Source organism: Saccostrea echinata, unplaced genomic scaffold (genome assembly GCF_033153115.1).
Source record: "Saccostrea echinata isolate AGI-Se365-2 ecotype Australia unplaced genomic scaffold, CSIRO_AGI_Sech_v1 ptg000002l, whole genome shotgun sequence".
In the NCBI taxonomy this organism is placed as follows: Eukaryota; Metazoa; Mollusca; class Bivalvia; order Ostreida; family Ostreidae; genus Saccostrea; species Saccostrea echinata.
The window spans coordinates 24794407-24810549 of record NW_026889751.1 but is presented as its reverse complement, the minus strand read 5'-3'; the positions used below and the strand labels follow the sequence as shown (position 1 = coordinate 24810549).

At 33.5% G+C, this 16143-nt stretch overlaps 1 protein-coding gene across 1 annotated transcript; it reads left to right on the top strand.

Annotated features, from left to right (window-relative positions):
- The first annotated feature begins 1388 nt into the window (after window positions 1–1388).
- On the top strand, window positions 1389–9529 carry LOC133178182 (uncharacterized). Its single transcript, XM_061312931.1, has 3 exons — window positions 1389–1757; window positions 6058–6818; window positions 8370–9529. Exons 1-3 carry the CDS (start codon window positions 1389–1391, stop codon window positions 9337–9339), a joined length of 2100 nt encoding a protein of 699 aa, XP_061168915.1. The 3' UTR covers window positions 9340–9529.
- The last annotated feature ends 6614 nt before the right edge of the window (window positions 9530–16143 follow it).

Sequence of the window (16143 nt, the reverse complement as noted above, 5' to 3'; positions counted from 1 at the left end):
ATCATTTTTCCAAAGTGGGAAGGGGGGTGGCAAGCGGAAAATAATGGACAAGCAAACAGAAAAAGTCCGAAAAAATTCACTGGGGTGGGTTAGGAAACAACTCTCCTTTGTACAAAAATGTTTTTTGATACATTAACGTGTGACTGTTTGGCCGCACTCTAATAAAAAGTAGGGAGGGGGGGGGGGACCTGTCTTTCAATAAAATTTTCATACTAAATCGAGAGGAAAAGAATATACTAGGAAAAAAGTGGGGACTTATGTTCAATGATAATAAATGACAGTTCAGATTAATCTGAATATTGTTTAAGATAATGATAATTTGATAAACAAACGATTTAAAATCGTATAAATGAATTTCTAAATCGTTTTCAGTTTAATCAGTTTTTCCTTAACTTAGTATCTATTCACTACTCCCTCTCCCGTGGGTATGTTCTTATGTATATTCTCTTAAGTGTGTGTAGCAAGCGTCATTTTTATTTTTTTTTTCTCATTGTTATTTTTCTTCCTAATTTTGAATTAATATCTGTTACTGCTGTAAATCTCCTGCATTTGTTCTCTAATTATTTTTCCTATAAATTCAACCATATTCTGTCGCTTTTTTCTCTCTCATACATACATATTGTACAAATCCATTAGACTTCTTCTGTATAATTAGAACGTCATTCATTTGTGTGAATCGACATGATTTCTAATTTAACATGTATGTCAATTTCAAATATTTTTTTTAAGCAGCTTCAAACCGTGTTATGTAGCTATCTAATACGGGTCTGTCATCTTTATCATAATAATAAGGAAACGGATTAGTATAAGTTTTCAAACTTGTTTCCGAATCCTTTTGGATTTTTGTAGTACTTAACTGTATCTTCTGCTTGTCATTTTCAAATAAAATATGGTTTAAACTAAATCGTTCAAACGAATTTAAAAAATCGTGCAAAAAAAGGCACTTGTACGCCGTCGAACTTTGCTGTTCTTGAAGATGTTTTTCTTATATATTCCTAGGTAAAACGTTGATCGCCTTTTGTGGCTCCACCCTCCCCTGAGGGTCATAATTCGAACAAACTCTGAGGATGGTTGTTGCATTTGCTCTATGTACAGATCTAAATATAGGACAGAGGATTCCAATTTTGATAATTACTTATTCGTCCGAACAAATTTTTAATTTGTCCGAACGAATATCTAATTCGTTCAAACAAATATCTAATTTTGTTTGAACAAGTATCTAATTCAGAACAAATAAACTTTTTTTTTATCTGGCCATCCAGCGGCGCCGTAGTTTTTGTTTTTCAATGCACTCTAGGCATACGTGTCGTTATTTTTAAAGGGTAGTACTTAACAAAAATTCCCGTCGATAAAAATAGAATCTTGTTCCTTTCCAATTTCTGAGGAACATGGCGGAGAATACACCACTCTGCTGGGAATATGATATTCCTTTGGATATCATCTCAAAAGTAAGGGGACATAACGAGCTTATAGATGAAATTTCGATGTTTAGACACAAACTAAAAGAAAATAATTCTCCCGGGAAAATACCAGTTGAGGAGGAATGTTTAAAGATACAGTCAAAATTGAAACTGTTCGTATTTTCAAAGGATGCAGAGGATGTGTCTAAATTTCTTGTTTGGAATAAGTTTACTTCAGAAGAATGCGCTTTACACTTTAATCAAGAAAGTGTGATGGAAGCTGGGATTCGTGCAAAAGATGATAATTTTCTCGTCATTCCAGTCCATTTGATTTCACACATGGACTTGGACAACAACGTAAGTGTTTATTGAAAGCTTATTCTGTTTAAATATATTCACCTTGTTAGTCTATTTTCTTGTACGTTTACAATGGGATAAAAATAAGAATAAAAATTCCCAAACTATTTTTAGACCGGTCATGAAGGAATACGGTAACCTAAAACGGCCAGACCGTTGTTGATTTTTCTAACCCCCCCCCCCCCCCCCACAAAATGGTTGCATGGATTGATAAACATATATTTTTAATTTATTTCGGTTGTTCATGATCCAAATATCAAATTCCTTATATTAATAGTAAGATATTGTAAATTTTCTATGATGTTCAAATTGTTCACATTAGGTCGTTTTCTGTATAAACATATATACATTTTTTTCTATTTCTTTATATAGGACCGAGAAAAAGTAAATATAAATATAATTTTATGGGGTTAAACTTATCTATTTTTTATGATTTTGTGAAGAAAGTCTGTTTATATTGAGTACCAGTATAATATCTATGCGATAAAAATGTCCTCCAAATGGTTCCAATGTACATATATCCCTATATACGCCAAAAGAATCCTTTACTTTTTCAAGCAAACGCATTATTGTTTGAAAGTGGTTGCAAAGGGCGGGAAAAAATTAAGGAGGCTCATTACATCCACAGTTTATATGAAATTTATTACAGTGCCACTTTTTAAAATTTTAGATGTTCAAATTGAGTCTGTGGGAATTTTAACTTAATAAGTTAAAATTCCCACAGACTCAATTTGAACATCTAAAATTAAGAATAAGTTTAATCTTTGAAATATACCATGGTTGGTACCGGACGTAGAACCGGTGCCAACCATGGTATAAATTAACACTACACCGCAAAACAGTTGAATCTGTATGGTATATCTATTACGTAATATTGTGTTGAGAGTCATAAATGCAGACATACTCAAATACACACACACACTTTTATAGATTTTCAGAGAATCTCTTTTTTGCCCCCCACTTTCGCGAAAGCGAGTGAACATTTGATCTCTGTCAGTCAGTCTGTCTATCAGTACATCATTCTGTCCGTCTCTCAGTCTGTCACAAAATTTTTAACCTTGGTCATAACTTTTGAATGAGAAGAGATAGTGATTTCATATTTCACATGTACATTATCTGTGATAAGACCTTTCAAAATTTACTATGATTTTTGACCCCATGACCTTGAAGTTTGACCTACTTTTCAAAAATTTTATCTTTGCTTATAATTTTTGATTAAGAAGAAACAGGGCTCTCATATTTAACATGCACATTACCTGTAACAAGACCTTTCCAAATATACTATGATTTTTTACCCTTTGACCTTGAAGTTTGACCTACTTTTCGAAAATTTTAACATTACTTTAAATTGGTCATGGAATTTAAATGAGAAAAGGTATAGCTTTCGTATTGCACCTGTACATTACCTGTGACAAAACATTTCCTAACGTATTATGTTTTTTTTTAGCCTGTGACCTTGACCTTGGAATTTTACCTATTTTTTTTTTTATAGAAATTTTATCTTTGCTTGTAACTTTTGTTTGAGAAAAGATAGGGCTTTCATATGTGACATGTGCATTACCTGTGACAAGATGTTTCCGAGAATGCTAAGATTTTTGACCCCTTGACCTTGACCTTCAGGTTAGACCTAATATATAAAAAAATTACCGGTAACTCTGGTGATTACTTTTGAATGATGTATGATAGGGCGTTCATTTTTGACAAGTGCATTACCTATAGCTAAATGTTTCCGAATGTGCTATGATATTTGATCCCGGGACCTTTACGTTAAGTTTGACCTTATTTTCAAACATTTTATCAGTGTTTGCTAACCTTTAAAGGAGCGAAGATAGGGCATTCATATTTGACATGTGCATTATATATGAAAAGCATGGTGTCCGGATAGAGCCATTTGCAAAAGCTCAGCAGCGCGTTCAGAAAAAAACACGCCGTCGCGCTACACACAACACGCCGTCGCGCTAACACACAACACACCATCGCACTAACACATCATTGAACAACACGCCGTCACGCTAATACAAGTTCGCACAGCACGCCGTTGCGCTAACACACAACACGCCGTCACTCTAACACACAACTCTCCGTCGCGAACACTGAACAACACGCTGTCTCGCTAACACAAGTTCGCACGACACGACGTCGCACTAACACACAACTCACCGACGGCGTGTCGTGTTGTGTTGGCGCGATGGCGTGTTGTTTGAAAGCGTGTTAGCGTGACGGCGTGTTTCGTGATAGCGCGATAGCGTGTTGTGTGATAGCAGAATGGCGTGTTGTGTGTAATTGCGTTAGCGCGACGGCGTGTTGCGTGTTAGCGCGACGGCGAGTTGTGTGAAGTTGTGTTTGCGCGACGGCGTGTTGTTTGAAAGCGTGTTAGCGTGACGGCGTATTGTGTGTTAGAGCGATGGCGTGTTTTTCTGAACGCGCTGTTGAGCTTTTGCAAATGGCCCTATCTGGACACCATAGAAATTTTTAGTGTTCTATGATTTTTTTCCCATGACCCTGACGTTTGACATAATTTTCAAAAAAATTTAACATTGTTTGATTGAGAGTAGATATGGCATTTACACTCGGCATGTGCATTACCTGTTTCAAGACCTTTCCGATTGTGTACTCTGGTTTTTGACTTCGTGACCCTGACCTTAAAGTTTCACCTAGAGTCTTCTTTAAAATTAATTTTACATAAATGAGAGAAGATAGAGCTTTCATATTTCTTCATGTACATTACCTCTGACAACACCTTTCACAAAAGTATATCATTTTTGACTTCATGACTTGACCTAGAAGTTTGACCCACTTATAAAAAAATAACCTTGACCATAACCTTTATGCTCCATAAGAGACAGGGCTTTCATATTTTTAGCTCACCTGAGCTGAAAGCTCAAGTGAGCTTTTCTGATCACCCGTTGTCCGTCGTCCGTCCGTCCGTCTGTAAACTTTTCACATTTTCAACTTCTTCTCAAGAACCACTGGACCAGTTTTAACCAAACTTGGTACAAAGCATCCTTGGGTGAAGGGGAGTTTAAATTGTTAAAATGAAGGGCTAAGCCCCCTTCAAAGGGGAGAAAATCTAGAAAAGAAAAAAAATGATGGGGTCATTAAAAAATCTTCTCAAGAACCACTGGGCCAGAAAAGCTGAAACTTATGTGGAAGCATCCTGGGATAATGTAAATACTAAATTGTACAAATTATGACCCTCGGGGGTAGGGCGGGTCCACAATAGGGAATCAAGTTTTACATTGAAATATGTAGAAGATAGTATTATCTTTAAAAATCTTCATCTTAAGAACCACTGGGCCAGAAAAGCTGAAACTTATGTGGAAGCATAATGGGGTAGTGACTGTGTAGATTCTAAATCGATCAAATAGTGACCCCCGGAGGTAGGGCGGGGCCACAATAGGGAATCCAAGTTTTACATTGAAATATATAAGAAAAATCCTCTTCTCAAGAACCACTGGGCCAGAATAGCTGAAACGTATATGGAAGCATCCTGGGGTAGTGTAGATTCTAAATTGTTCAAATCATGACCACCGGGGGTAGGGCGGAGTCACAATAGGGAATCCAAGTTTTACATTGAAATATATAGGAGAAATCTTCTTCTCAAGAACCACTGGGCCAGAATAGCTGAAACTTATGTGGAAGCATTCTGGGATAGTGTAGATTCTAAATTGTTCAAATCATGACCCCCACGGGTAGGGCGAGGCCACAATAGGGAATCCAAGTTTTACATTGAAATATATAGGAGAAATCTTCTTCTCAAGAACCAGTGGGCCAGAATAGCTGAAACTTATGTGGAAGCATCCTGGGGTAGATTCTAAATTGTTCATATCATGACCTCGGGGAGTTGGGCGAGGCCACAATTGGTATAACAAGAAGGAAATCAGGTGAAGAACAGCAGGGTCAAAGTTACTCAGGTGAGCGTTGTGGCCCATGGGCCTCTTGTTTTACATGTGTATTTTTCTGACAAGACCTTTCGGATTGTATTTGATCTTGAAGTCTGTTGTAGTTTTGAGATGCTATAATTTTTGCAAGAACTGTTATTAATTCAATAAATAATGTCTTTTTGTATGAAGACAAAACCCACAAACAAGACAGTTAAAAAATGCCATAAATATTAAATGGCATCCCACCCACTAAGACACTGAAAGCTTGGGACCACAATTCTTTGAATTTGCTTGTTATTACATCATTTAAAAGAGTTTTGATTTGTTTGGAATATTGTTCTGCAATTAGAGAATATATCAATCATACATGATTAAGAAACTATGAGATAATTTCATTCCCAAAAATGTTTTTGTAGGTCTACATAGAAAACGTGGGCCATGGAACAAGTATTTTATTCAAACCCATTACTGTGTTGACTTTTCGACCGAGATCAAAGAAAGAAATGCAGTCCATTGTGGACAGGCTGGAAAGAACTGGTCTAGTAAGCGAAGATGTTTTTTCAGAAAAAGATTGTATGCTCAGGGGTTTTCTATCAAGAAAAGTTCAAGACTGGGTGGTCAAACAATGTGATACATTACTCTCGGTCTTCGAAAAATCGTCACAAGATCTCGAGAAGGTTCCTTCTTGCGCAGAATTTGAAAACAGGTTAAGCAGCAGTTTGCAGCACACACGCTGGTTTGACGCATATCGGAAAGATTTTCCCATAATTATAATGGACAGAGATAAAAAACGACAATTTAGAGATCGTGCTGTTGGAGAATTGTGCAAAGAGACTTTTAGTGAGAGTTTTAAAGGTGCATCAGATTTCTTGCTGGTATACTACCAAAGTTATATGAATGGAATGGTAGCATGCATCGTTAAAACTCCATGTACAAGTAAGGAGTTGAGACCAAAAAGAAATTCTGCTACATGGGTCGATGATTTTATGTCTTGTATTTTAGAACAAATCAAGGAGCGACAAGAGTGCATCAAACAGTGTTTTTATGACGAAATTCAGAATGCGAGCAATATTCGAAACTTTCTACAAGAACATCTAATTCCAAGGCTGCAACAAATACGTAAAAACTCCAAAGTTCATGATGAAGTTCATTACGATGTTCAAATTCGGCTATCCAGGTACTATAATTTTAAGATCAAATTAATAAAATCTAACTACATGTAGCTATTCGAGAGCGAAGCAAATTTGGCTCATCTTTAAATCGTGATGTAATAACACATTTTATAATGCAAATTATAGGTCGCAGCTCTTTTTATTAAAAAAAAGTATTTTTCAACAATACACGATAATTTTTTTTTTATTGATTTCAATTATCTTGCATGTAGCCAAAGATTCAAAATTAGAATTCGTATCTTAACATTTAGTGAATTGCCTGAATTATATTTTTTGAAAGTTGTTGCCATGGTCATTTAAAAAATAGAAATTTCCGTGAAATTCTTTCAAAATGCTACTCCTCATATAGTTTTGGTCTGATTTCAATATAACTTGACACAAAAGTAGACTACACTACGATACATAATTCTATGTCTTGGTTTTTCATTTAAAAGAACGGTCTTGCTTTGGTTAATAATAATAGAAATTTCTGTGAAATATTTCAAAATGCTACTCGTTCTACAGTTTTGGTCTGATTTCAATAATACTTTTGGCACACAAGTGGACTACACTAAAATACATAAATCTGTTTATAGTTTTTTAATTTAGATGAGCGGTGTTGCCTTGGTTACTATAAAAATTGAAACCCGGGGAAAATGCTACTCCTCCTACAGTTTAGCTTGATTGCAATAAATCTTACCACAAAAAGAAGCTAAACCAAGAATCATTATTCTATTTATTGCTGTTGCATAGTTTCAAGTCCTAGTGCTACTTTTCTCTTCCTATTTAAGTACAAACCAGTAGAGCTACAGTCTCACCAGAAACTTCTGGTTTCAAAAAGAATGGACACTTACAGGTAACTTTATACATCTATTGACTGGGTTTAAGGGCAACATGCATTTTGTAGGACCCAAGAATCATACTGTTTGCCAGAGGCCATTAGGCCGAAGGCAAACAGTTGGGTTCGAGGGGTCGACAAAACGCATTTTGCCCGAGAACACAGTCAATAAATGTTTTGTTTTACCTTTAATTGTAATTTTTTGACATATATGTACCTTGTGCTGGCTTCTAGGATATCGATGTTACTTTCCTTTAGCACTGTTAAACTAGTTAAACTTTTTACTGTCGAACACTAACGAATGGTAATGAGATTTAGCTGATCCCGCCAACAGTGTGACGTAAGCAGTCCAATATTATACCGACAGGTCCAATATCTCGCTCTCCGGTCAAACATCCATTTTTTTTTTACCGCTCAGTAAAACATATAATATGTTTTAGACATGTATTAGAAATATTAGACATGTTTAAGTATAGATTTGTATAAAATCCAATTTTTAAAGATATAACGAAATGGATTGTTTGAGGAGTTAGCGCAACACTAAGCTATAGAATGGACAACACAAACAAAAGACTTAAGTCCTAATCATGTTTTAAATATTGTTTTAGTCTAACTTTTCTCATTGCATACAGGGAGGAGACAATGGAAAATAATAAATGAAATAAAAGAAACTTGTAAAAAAGATTTTTTTTTTTACATATTCATTCTTTAGAATTAACGAAATGTTCTCTGTGTGCAGGATCATTGGAGTAAGGTCGTTTGGAATAGAGGACAAACAGTTTACTGTCTATGTTGATCCTGAATGGATGGGTGATGAAAGTCTGCTTTCTCGTATCAAGAGAGCTGTTCATTTTCACTACGAAGTCGATAGATCTTGTCTTTTGGAATGGAAAGAGCCCATATTTCACTACCGGACTGGTGATATGATAAAGGGCGAGGGGTCCCGAAGTGGCATTATTACAGTTTTTGCAGAGAGAGTAGATTCAGATAGCGAAACACCACGCCGAGTTAATACTCTTTATTTCATAACTTGTGAACACGTGGCGCCTGAGAAAGAAATGCGCGTGTTTTTCTCAAAATGTAGCAAATGTAGAAATTCATTTACGTGTTCTTGTGAAAGAGAGGAGTTAGGGATTAATATGTACCCCTTTGGCAGGCAAAAGGAAAATCCATTCGATGCAATCGTGGATATTACTTGTGGAATTGTCCACAACAGAACATCGATCTATTGTGATAAGAATGTGCGCGGTCGTCATGACAAACTTATTGAAATAGTTGCCTTTAGCAACACAATAGATGACCACACCGGAAGAACAGTAATAAAATGGGACAGCGAAGAAAATGAGCAGAAAGGACAATATTGCGGAGTCCAATATATGACACCTCCAGATGACGAGAGTCTTGCTGACGATAACTCCGTTTCAGTTGGAACGAGACGCGTTGATTTGATCAAATCTTGGGAGGGAACAATTTTTGGGAAAAATGGCGAGAGTGGGGCTTTGATATTCCTGGTGCAACAAGAAGAAAATAATGTGGATGTCATTTCTCCAGCTTTTGTGTATTTAGGACAGTGGGCACAAACACAGAATAAATCCATGTGCTTTAGACTCCAAGAAGGAATAGAGTGCTTGGAAATGGAACATAAACTGAAATTAAGACTTTGTTTTGAAAACGCCGAAAATGCTCATGGTGCAACGTCAATCAGCTGATACAGAGCTATAATTCGGCCAACAGGCAACTAAATTTAACTTTTATCACCTGTTTCAACAATTTGTAGTGTATTTGTGCGCACTGAACAAATCAAAGAATCTGTGAAAACTGAACTGGATCATGTGTACTCTTGTATTCGCAGTATATATCATGAAAACTTCTCTGATCATGATAGTACATAAAACACAACTTTATAGGGAGCATATGGAAAAATGACTTTTCATGAAAAGACGAATTGCTATCCTCAGCATTCATCGATTTTAATAGGAAATTTTTTTAAATTTAAACAACATATTATTACGTAACATACGAAAAAGGATATGGGCAGCATGCACTGCCGACATAAGCCCCTCAAAAGTATTTGTCATTTGATTCCATTTAAGCAAGAACCAGACATGTCAGAGAAGTTTAAGAAATTTTCAGCATCGGATAGAGATAACGATCAAGAACGGAGTAATATGAAACAGTGTTCAGTAAAGACGTATACTGTTTCTTTAAATTTTTGAAAAATTGTTTCTAGAAAATATCAGAGGAGAGTTGCTCAGCAACTCTGTCGACTAATTTGAACGAGTGATAAAGCCTCATGGAGTTTTTTTCTGCGAAAGTTCGTTTATCGAATTGGAATGATGTTTTAACTCAGGTTTCAAATAATTTATCCCCAGTCACTCAAGTTCGTAAATATGAGCCTGGGGGTAAACTGACTGCATGCAAAAGGAATTGGTCAAACAGAAAACCTTTTCTCCTCCTTAAATGTTTATTGAATGGTTTACATTGAACACTGGGGAAACATCAAAACTGTAAAACTTTTCTATGATGTACTCCCTCTTTTTCTCTATCATTAACCTTTGATTGAGGTGCTATAATATTTTACCGTGGAGTGTGATATATGTTTTCTCCCTACCATTGCGTTGTTCTGCTTTGCAGAAAAGTTTCAGTTTGAAATATAAAATGTATATTTTTATTACATTTTCAACAGTGAAATACTGTAATTTATTCATTGAATAAAGGTGGTATCTTATCACAGTGAGAAAGGATATCAAAATGATATTCTGACTCAGTCGTGAGGACAGTTTAAAAAAAAAAAGTCACTTGTGCTTTGTACTCGTGAAAATATCATAAAATCCTGTCCCACTCGTGAAATAAATTCCATATTTAACTACAACGCGTTTAATATCCTCTATTTAATCAGAAAATATTATTTTTATACTGGTTTGAAATGTTTTAAAACAAAAATATATATGTATAACCTTATAGTTTGTTTTAAACAAGATTTGTACTAGTCTGAATTTATTGTAGATATATATATTTTCTTAGTTGGGTTTTGTATGCAAAATATATTTAGCTTGCACAATTGTATTCATACTTTAAATGAATAATGGATTGAAGTACATGTATGTTTTATTGCGATCATCTATTGTTGGAAGTTTGATAATCTGTTATTTTTTAATCTTGTCATTGTCATGAGTACTTTTCTCATTCAATTTTATATTTTCTTTCACATCTTTATATCACACAAAAAAGTATAGGATATGAACTATTGGTTGATCATGATACCAGAACGTCCTAAGCAATTCTAGAAAACCCTTACGGATAGTCTCAATAGTTAATTATTTTATTTTTTTTTGCATGTTATATCAGTTACTGAAAAAAAAATATGATCCAGCTTCTTTGTAATATAACTGTGCATACTTAAGGATATAGCTGAGGAAAAAAACCTCTGCAGTAGAAATTTTTACTGTAACTATGACAGATTTTTTTAAATGGAATATTAACTGTTAGATGGAAATATTTTTTTAAAAATCAAATTAAATTTAAAATGTAATATACAGGGCAAAATTTGATAAAAGGCATTGTAGAGGATGATTTTTTTTTTTTTGAAGAAAATAGTGATTTACGAAATATATCCTCCTTAACTGTGCACAGTATTAAGGTTCACTGACCCTCTGATAAGAGAGATAACTCGCACATGGATAAAAGACTCTCAATTGTGAAGTTAAAAGGCCATTTCTGTCAGGTTTATATTTTAAAATTACTTGCTTTTTTTTAAATTATAAATTAGATTCTTTTGGAAAATCGTAAGCTTTGGAGCAAATTTGTTTTATGAATGAACAGTGGGATGATTTCAGCATTAACATTTTTTTAAATATACATATCTTTGTAAATATCAAATCATTGCTCATTAATATCGCAATCTGCAATACAGGTACAAAATGACAGTTCTGTTTTTGCAGAAAATTAATAATCCAGATTACCTCAAATTGTTGGGACAGATGAAAAAAATTAAGGTCGAGTTTCTCGAGATGACGACATTAATCAAACCCATTGTTTGGAGATTTTTGTTTGATGAGGTCGGGATGCTCCCTTATTCAAGAAATGTACTATTACAGACGAAGAAAAAAAAACCCCATAATCCTACCCTTTTCTATTCATTGGTAATTAACTCGATTCATAACATTTAAAAAAAATTCTAAATTATTTTTTTTAAGTCCTTAAAGATTCTCATATAAAATTTTAATAACAATTAAAATTAATTTACTTCAGGTTGATTTTTTTTTTCAATTTTAAATATGTTTCTGATTTCGGGACATCAAAAGTGCAGCGGGATACAGATAAAATTTCATAGTGCCATCGTTTCCTATGAAAATTGAACACAAAATTTCCCGGCTGCATGCATTAGATTAATAATGGTTAAATTAAAGATGAAAAAGTTAAAAGAAAAAAACAACTTTTGAAATAGATTTCAAATTACGAAGTAAAAAGACGGTATTTTGATATCGATAGAGAAAAAAAATCTGATTTAAAAAAAATCGTGAACAAGAAACTGTCTCAATTCAGGATTTTCATGTAGTACAGGTTCGAGTTTGTTCAAACTAGCCACATGCGCGAAGGTCCAAATTTTCGAGGGGGAATATGGGAAAAAAAAGAAATAAAGTATAATACTTCATTGGCAAATTATTTGATAAGTGAAAGATCCCTTGTTTTCCATTTCTTATATAACAACAGTCGGGATCTAGGGTTATATATCAGTTAAACATTTTCAAAAACAAACAAACAAACAAAAACACACACACACACGTAAATATGACAATTAACAAGGGAATGTGCAGATATTTCATGTTCTAACACAATGTGGTTACTGCAATACACTCGTAAGAACAATGACAGTCCTTGTATGTATATATGTAAATATTGGTAAATACTCGGCACTTATTTGCATAATTGGAATGTGTACTTTGATTGCTTGTTTGTTTTAATGCTGTAACATTTTTCTTTCACTCCCCCACTATTTCTCGAAAACCACTAAAACAGAGATTCATGAAATCCTACCATAAAAAAAAAAAAAAAAAAAAAAAAAAAGAAAATTCATTCAGATTGAGAGATTTTTTGTAGGATGATAATTCTAATAATTTATCATTTCTACCCTAATGGTTTTCAAGAACTAATTGGGCAGAAATAATAAAATGCTTGGATTTTAAATGTTGAAAGTTTACTTTCATTATGTAGATTCTTTCCAATAACGGTTTCTGTCTTTGGGACTAGTTCAGAGAAAATTAAAAATACATATGTATTTCAAAGAGCCTTAAAGGAAAGTTTTAAATGGCAGTTTATTCTGTATACAGTATGTGCAAACAACCTTTTTCGGTGTAAATTGTAGTTGTTCAATTCATTTAAAAAAAGATTTTTTTCAGAAATAAAGGGATAACTTCTCTCAAAACGCTTCCTCACAAAAAAAGACAGCAGTCCCAATATTGTTGAGGGAAAAGAAAAGAGTGTATCTTAATAAAAGCTATGTTATATTAAGATGTGTACTTTTTCAAGAGGTTTAAGATTTCAATTTCAATTCTGCATTTTTTTTTAAAAATAAATAACAATTTTTGTTTTTAATTGTATATTTAAACATGTAGTATTTTCCCTAATCAAAGGCCGTGGAAATATCTCTAGTGCAATTAAGTGAAGAAACACTTCTTCGTTTATCTGTCATTATACGATTTTTTTTCAAATCGATGAATGTGTATTTTTTAAATTAACAATACAGGCCAGGTATAATTATTTTACCAAGATGTATGACATATACCAATATTGAGTTATATTTTAATTTACAATTTAATTTGTAACCTGTATATTTGAAAATTGTTTTGTTCTACCCGTAACCCACTATATTTAAGATTTTATAATACTCCTGTACATTGTAAGCATGAATTAACAATATCCTTTCGGTGTGTTTTAGTGTACATTGTACGCATGAACTTAAGCTTAAAAGAAGAAACAGAAAATGATAGTGTCGTTTACTAATTTTTATTTGAAAATTAAAATAAGTACACGACTATATAGTCAAATTTCAAATAAAAATTAGTAAACAACAATAGTGCAGCGGTTGTGGTATAGAACGATATCATTGGAAACTTAGAGATTATGGTAGGAGTTACGAGGACAGAGATCGATGGATGATGTTGTGTAAATGTGTGAAAAGACATTAATGTACATGTACCTAAAGCGGTTTTATTTTAATGCCAGTCCATGAATTTTTGATAACCCCTCGTACATGCACGTCTTGGGATTTTTCAAATGGTTAAGATTACGTACCGTAAGTACAAGAAGAGTTTATGGAAGCTTTAGCGTACAAAATTCATACAATTGAAATGATCTTGATTTAATTGATTGGAAGCTTTGTATTTATTGTATGTATTTTATATATATATTGTATTTTTTTAAGTATTAAAAGGGATTAAAAACGAATTCAACTGGTAAGCATCTCACTATTGTATCCTATAATTATGATCATTACTGTTATTAATATGCTGCACGTGTAATCATCATCAAAGATCTCTCTCTCTCTCTCTATATATATATAAGGTTTTTAAATATTACTTATAATGCTTATTAAATAAACTGATCTTTAAATGACAATGCTTATTTTTTCCAATTTTTTAATTTGAACATATATTTTATTATGTACTGAAACATAAATACACTAGACAAAATTGCTAACGCACCACTTATTATTCTTATTTGTGAATTGATAATTTGCCTGATTGGTACTGGTAAATAAAATATGCCAGCTTTTCCAAAACAGTTGGATAGACAAATGTCTTGGTGTCGTGAAAAGACCCTTAAAGGACCTTCTTGTGCAAAAACCAATTCGCTTAGTAGTCATTCAGTGCCTTGGTGTCCATACCTAATCCACCCAACTTCCGGTTGCCCCAATTTTGTGGAACAATCTTGAAGTTATTGTGTGGTGCTTACTTAATGCCGTTGCTATCGATTGTAAACATTTTTATGATTGTTAATTCATTTTCAACAATTTTTCATCAGAGAAATGCATAATCTTTTAATTGTTTTAATTTTTCACAAATTTCTCCAAAGGAACCCTCTGCAGACACCATACTGGCTGTCTTAGCACGCTCTTCTAGAGTCAAACGCCGCATACGGCGTAACTTTTTTTCTGAGTTTTTAATTTGTACAAACATAAAGAACACAACCACAAAGAAAAAAGTAGAAATTTATTCCACCAAAAAAAGTATGGACATGATTTTATTTTTTTCTACGAAATGGTTACGCTTCAGTAAACATTGTTGTTATTTATCAGTTAAGACATTTAAATGCCTCATTTTTTATTAAAGTAACATACTTGTATATCAAAAACATCGTAAACAAGTTTTGAAAAGAAAATTTTTTTTTAGGTGATGCGTTAGCAATTTTGTCTAGTGTAGATTGGGCAGCAGGCATAGCCTATGTAAGCCCTCTCCACAGGTACAAGGTTCATTTTTCCTGAAAAAAAAATTACGCACCCTATTATATTAAAGAAGAGAGCCGCATAACCTTTATTCAAAATGTATCCACAATGAATCCTCAGAAAAAATGCATTTACATGGTAATTAAAACATGCTCTTTGACATGCCTAGCGTTTTTATGATATCAAATTGCAGATTTAGAAGTAATCTAACTGCATAATTTTTTTTTTAGAAAAAGTTATTAGTAAACGAGGTAAAAATTTCAGTCGAATGAGTAATGTGGCTAAGTTTTATTTTCTTACTATCAAATAAATGAGTCAACCATTGTTTCATATATGTTCACAATAGATGGATGAATATGATAGAAAATAGATGAGAAAGAGAATTTTCATGGTATGGAAAAATCATAATTGCTCCCTTTTTCCTAAGAAAAATGCAATGCTTTAAGTCACTTATCGACACCTACATCTACCGAACTTATTAGAGACTGGATTAAATTTAAAAAAGAAAAGAAAAAAAAGAAACGAAACTGTGCTATTAAACAATCATTCATCCATTATTTCTAAGTCCCATTTCCCTTTTTATAACAGTTATGAGAACCTTTGGAAACAAGACAACTCCTAAAACTCTTTAAAACGTCTATATCTCAGATCCTGGCGTCATCACCGAAAAGTTATCCAACCAGGTTCAAATAATTATTTATCATACCTAAAATTTGCAAGAATATTGACCAAGCCGTGTACATTTTTTTTCAAAGTGCCTTAATATGCTCGTTATTACGCTTTCCTTAATATTGAGCTCCTTTTAAAATGTGCATTGGAAAATTTTAAATTCTCTCTACATGTAATAATAATATGGTCTAGTCCCTTGAGGAATTTGAAGCTTTTAGGAATAAAACATGTACAACTTACACAATGAGTCCTAATGATGGCACAGGGACAATCTCAAAATTTCATGTTAATTAAGCCTATTTTCACTATTTCGCCGTATCCACAACTGCTTCCAGGCCCATGCTAATGCCTTAAGCTACCACATAAATTGCAGACAGACACTTGTACATACCACTGAACA

Excerpts from the sequence above, each read along its gene's own strand:
- LOC133178182 (XM_061312931.1), top strand. The coding sequence starts at position 1,389 with ATGGCGGAGAATACACCACTCTGCTGGGAATATGATATTCCTTTGGAT. Across the intron at positions 1,758-6,057 it reads ACATGGACTTGGACAACAAC|GTCTACATAGAAAACGTGGG; the intron begins GTAAGTGTTTAT and ends ATGTTTTTGTAG. Across the intron at positions 6,819-8,369 it reads GTTCAAATTCGGCTATCCAG|GATCATTGGAGTAAGGTCGT; the intron begins GTACTATAATTT and ends CTCTGTGTGCAG.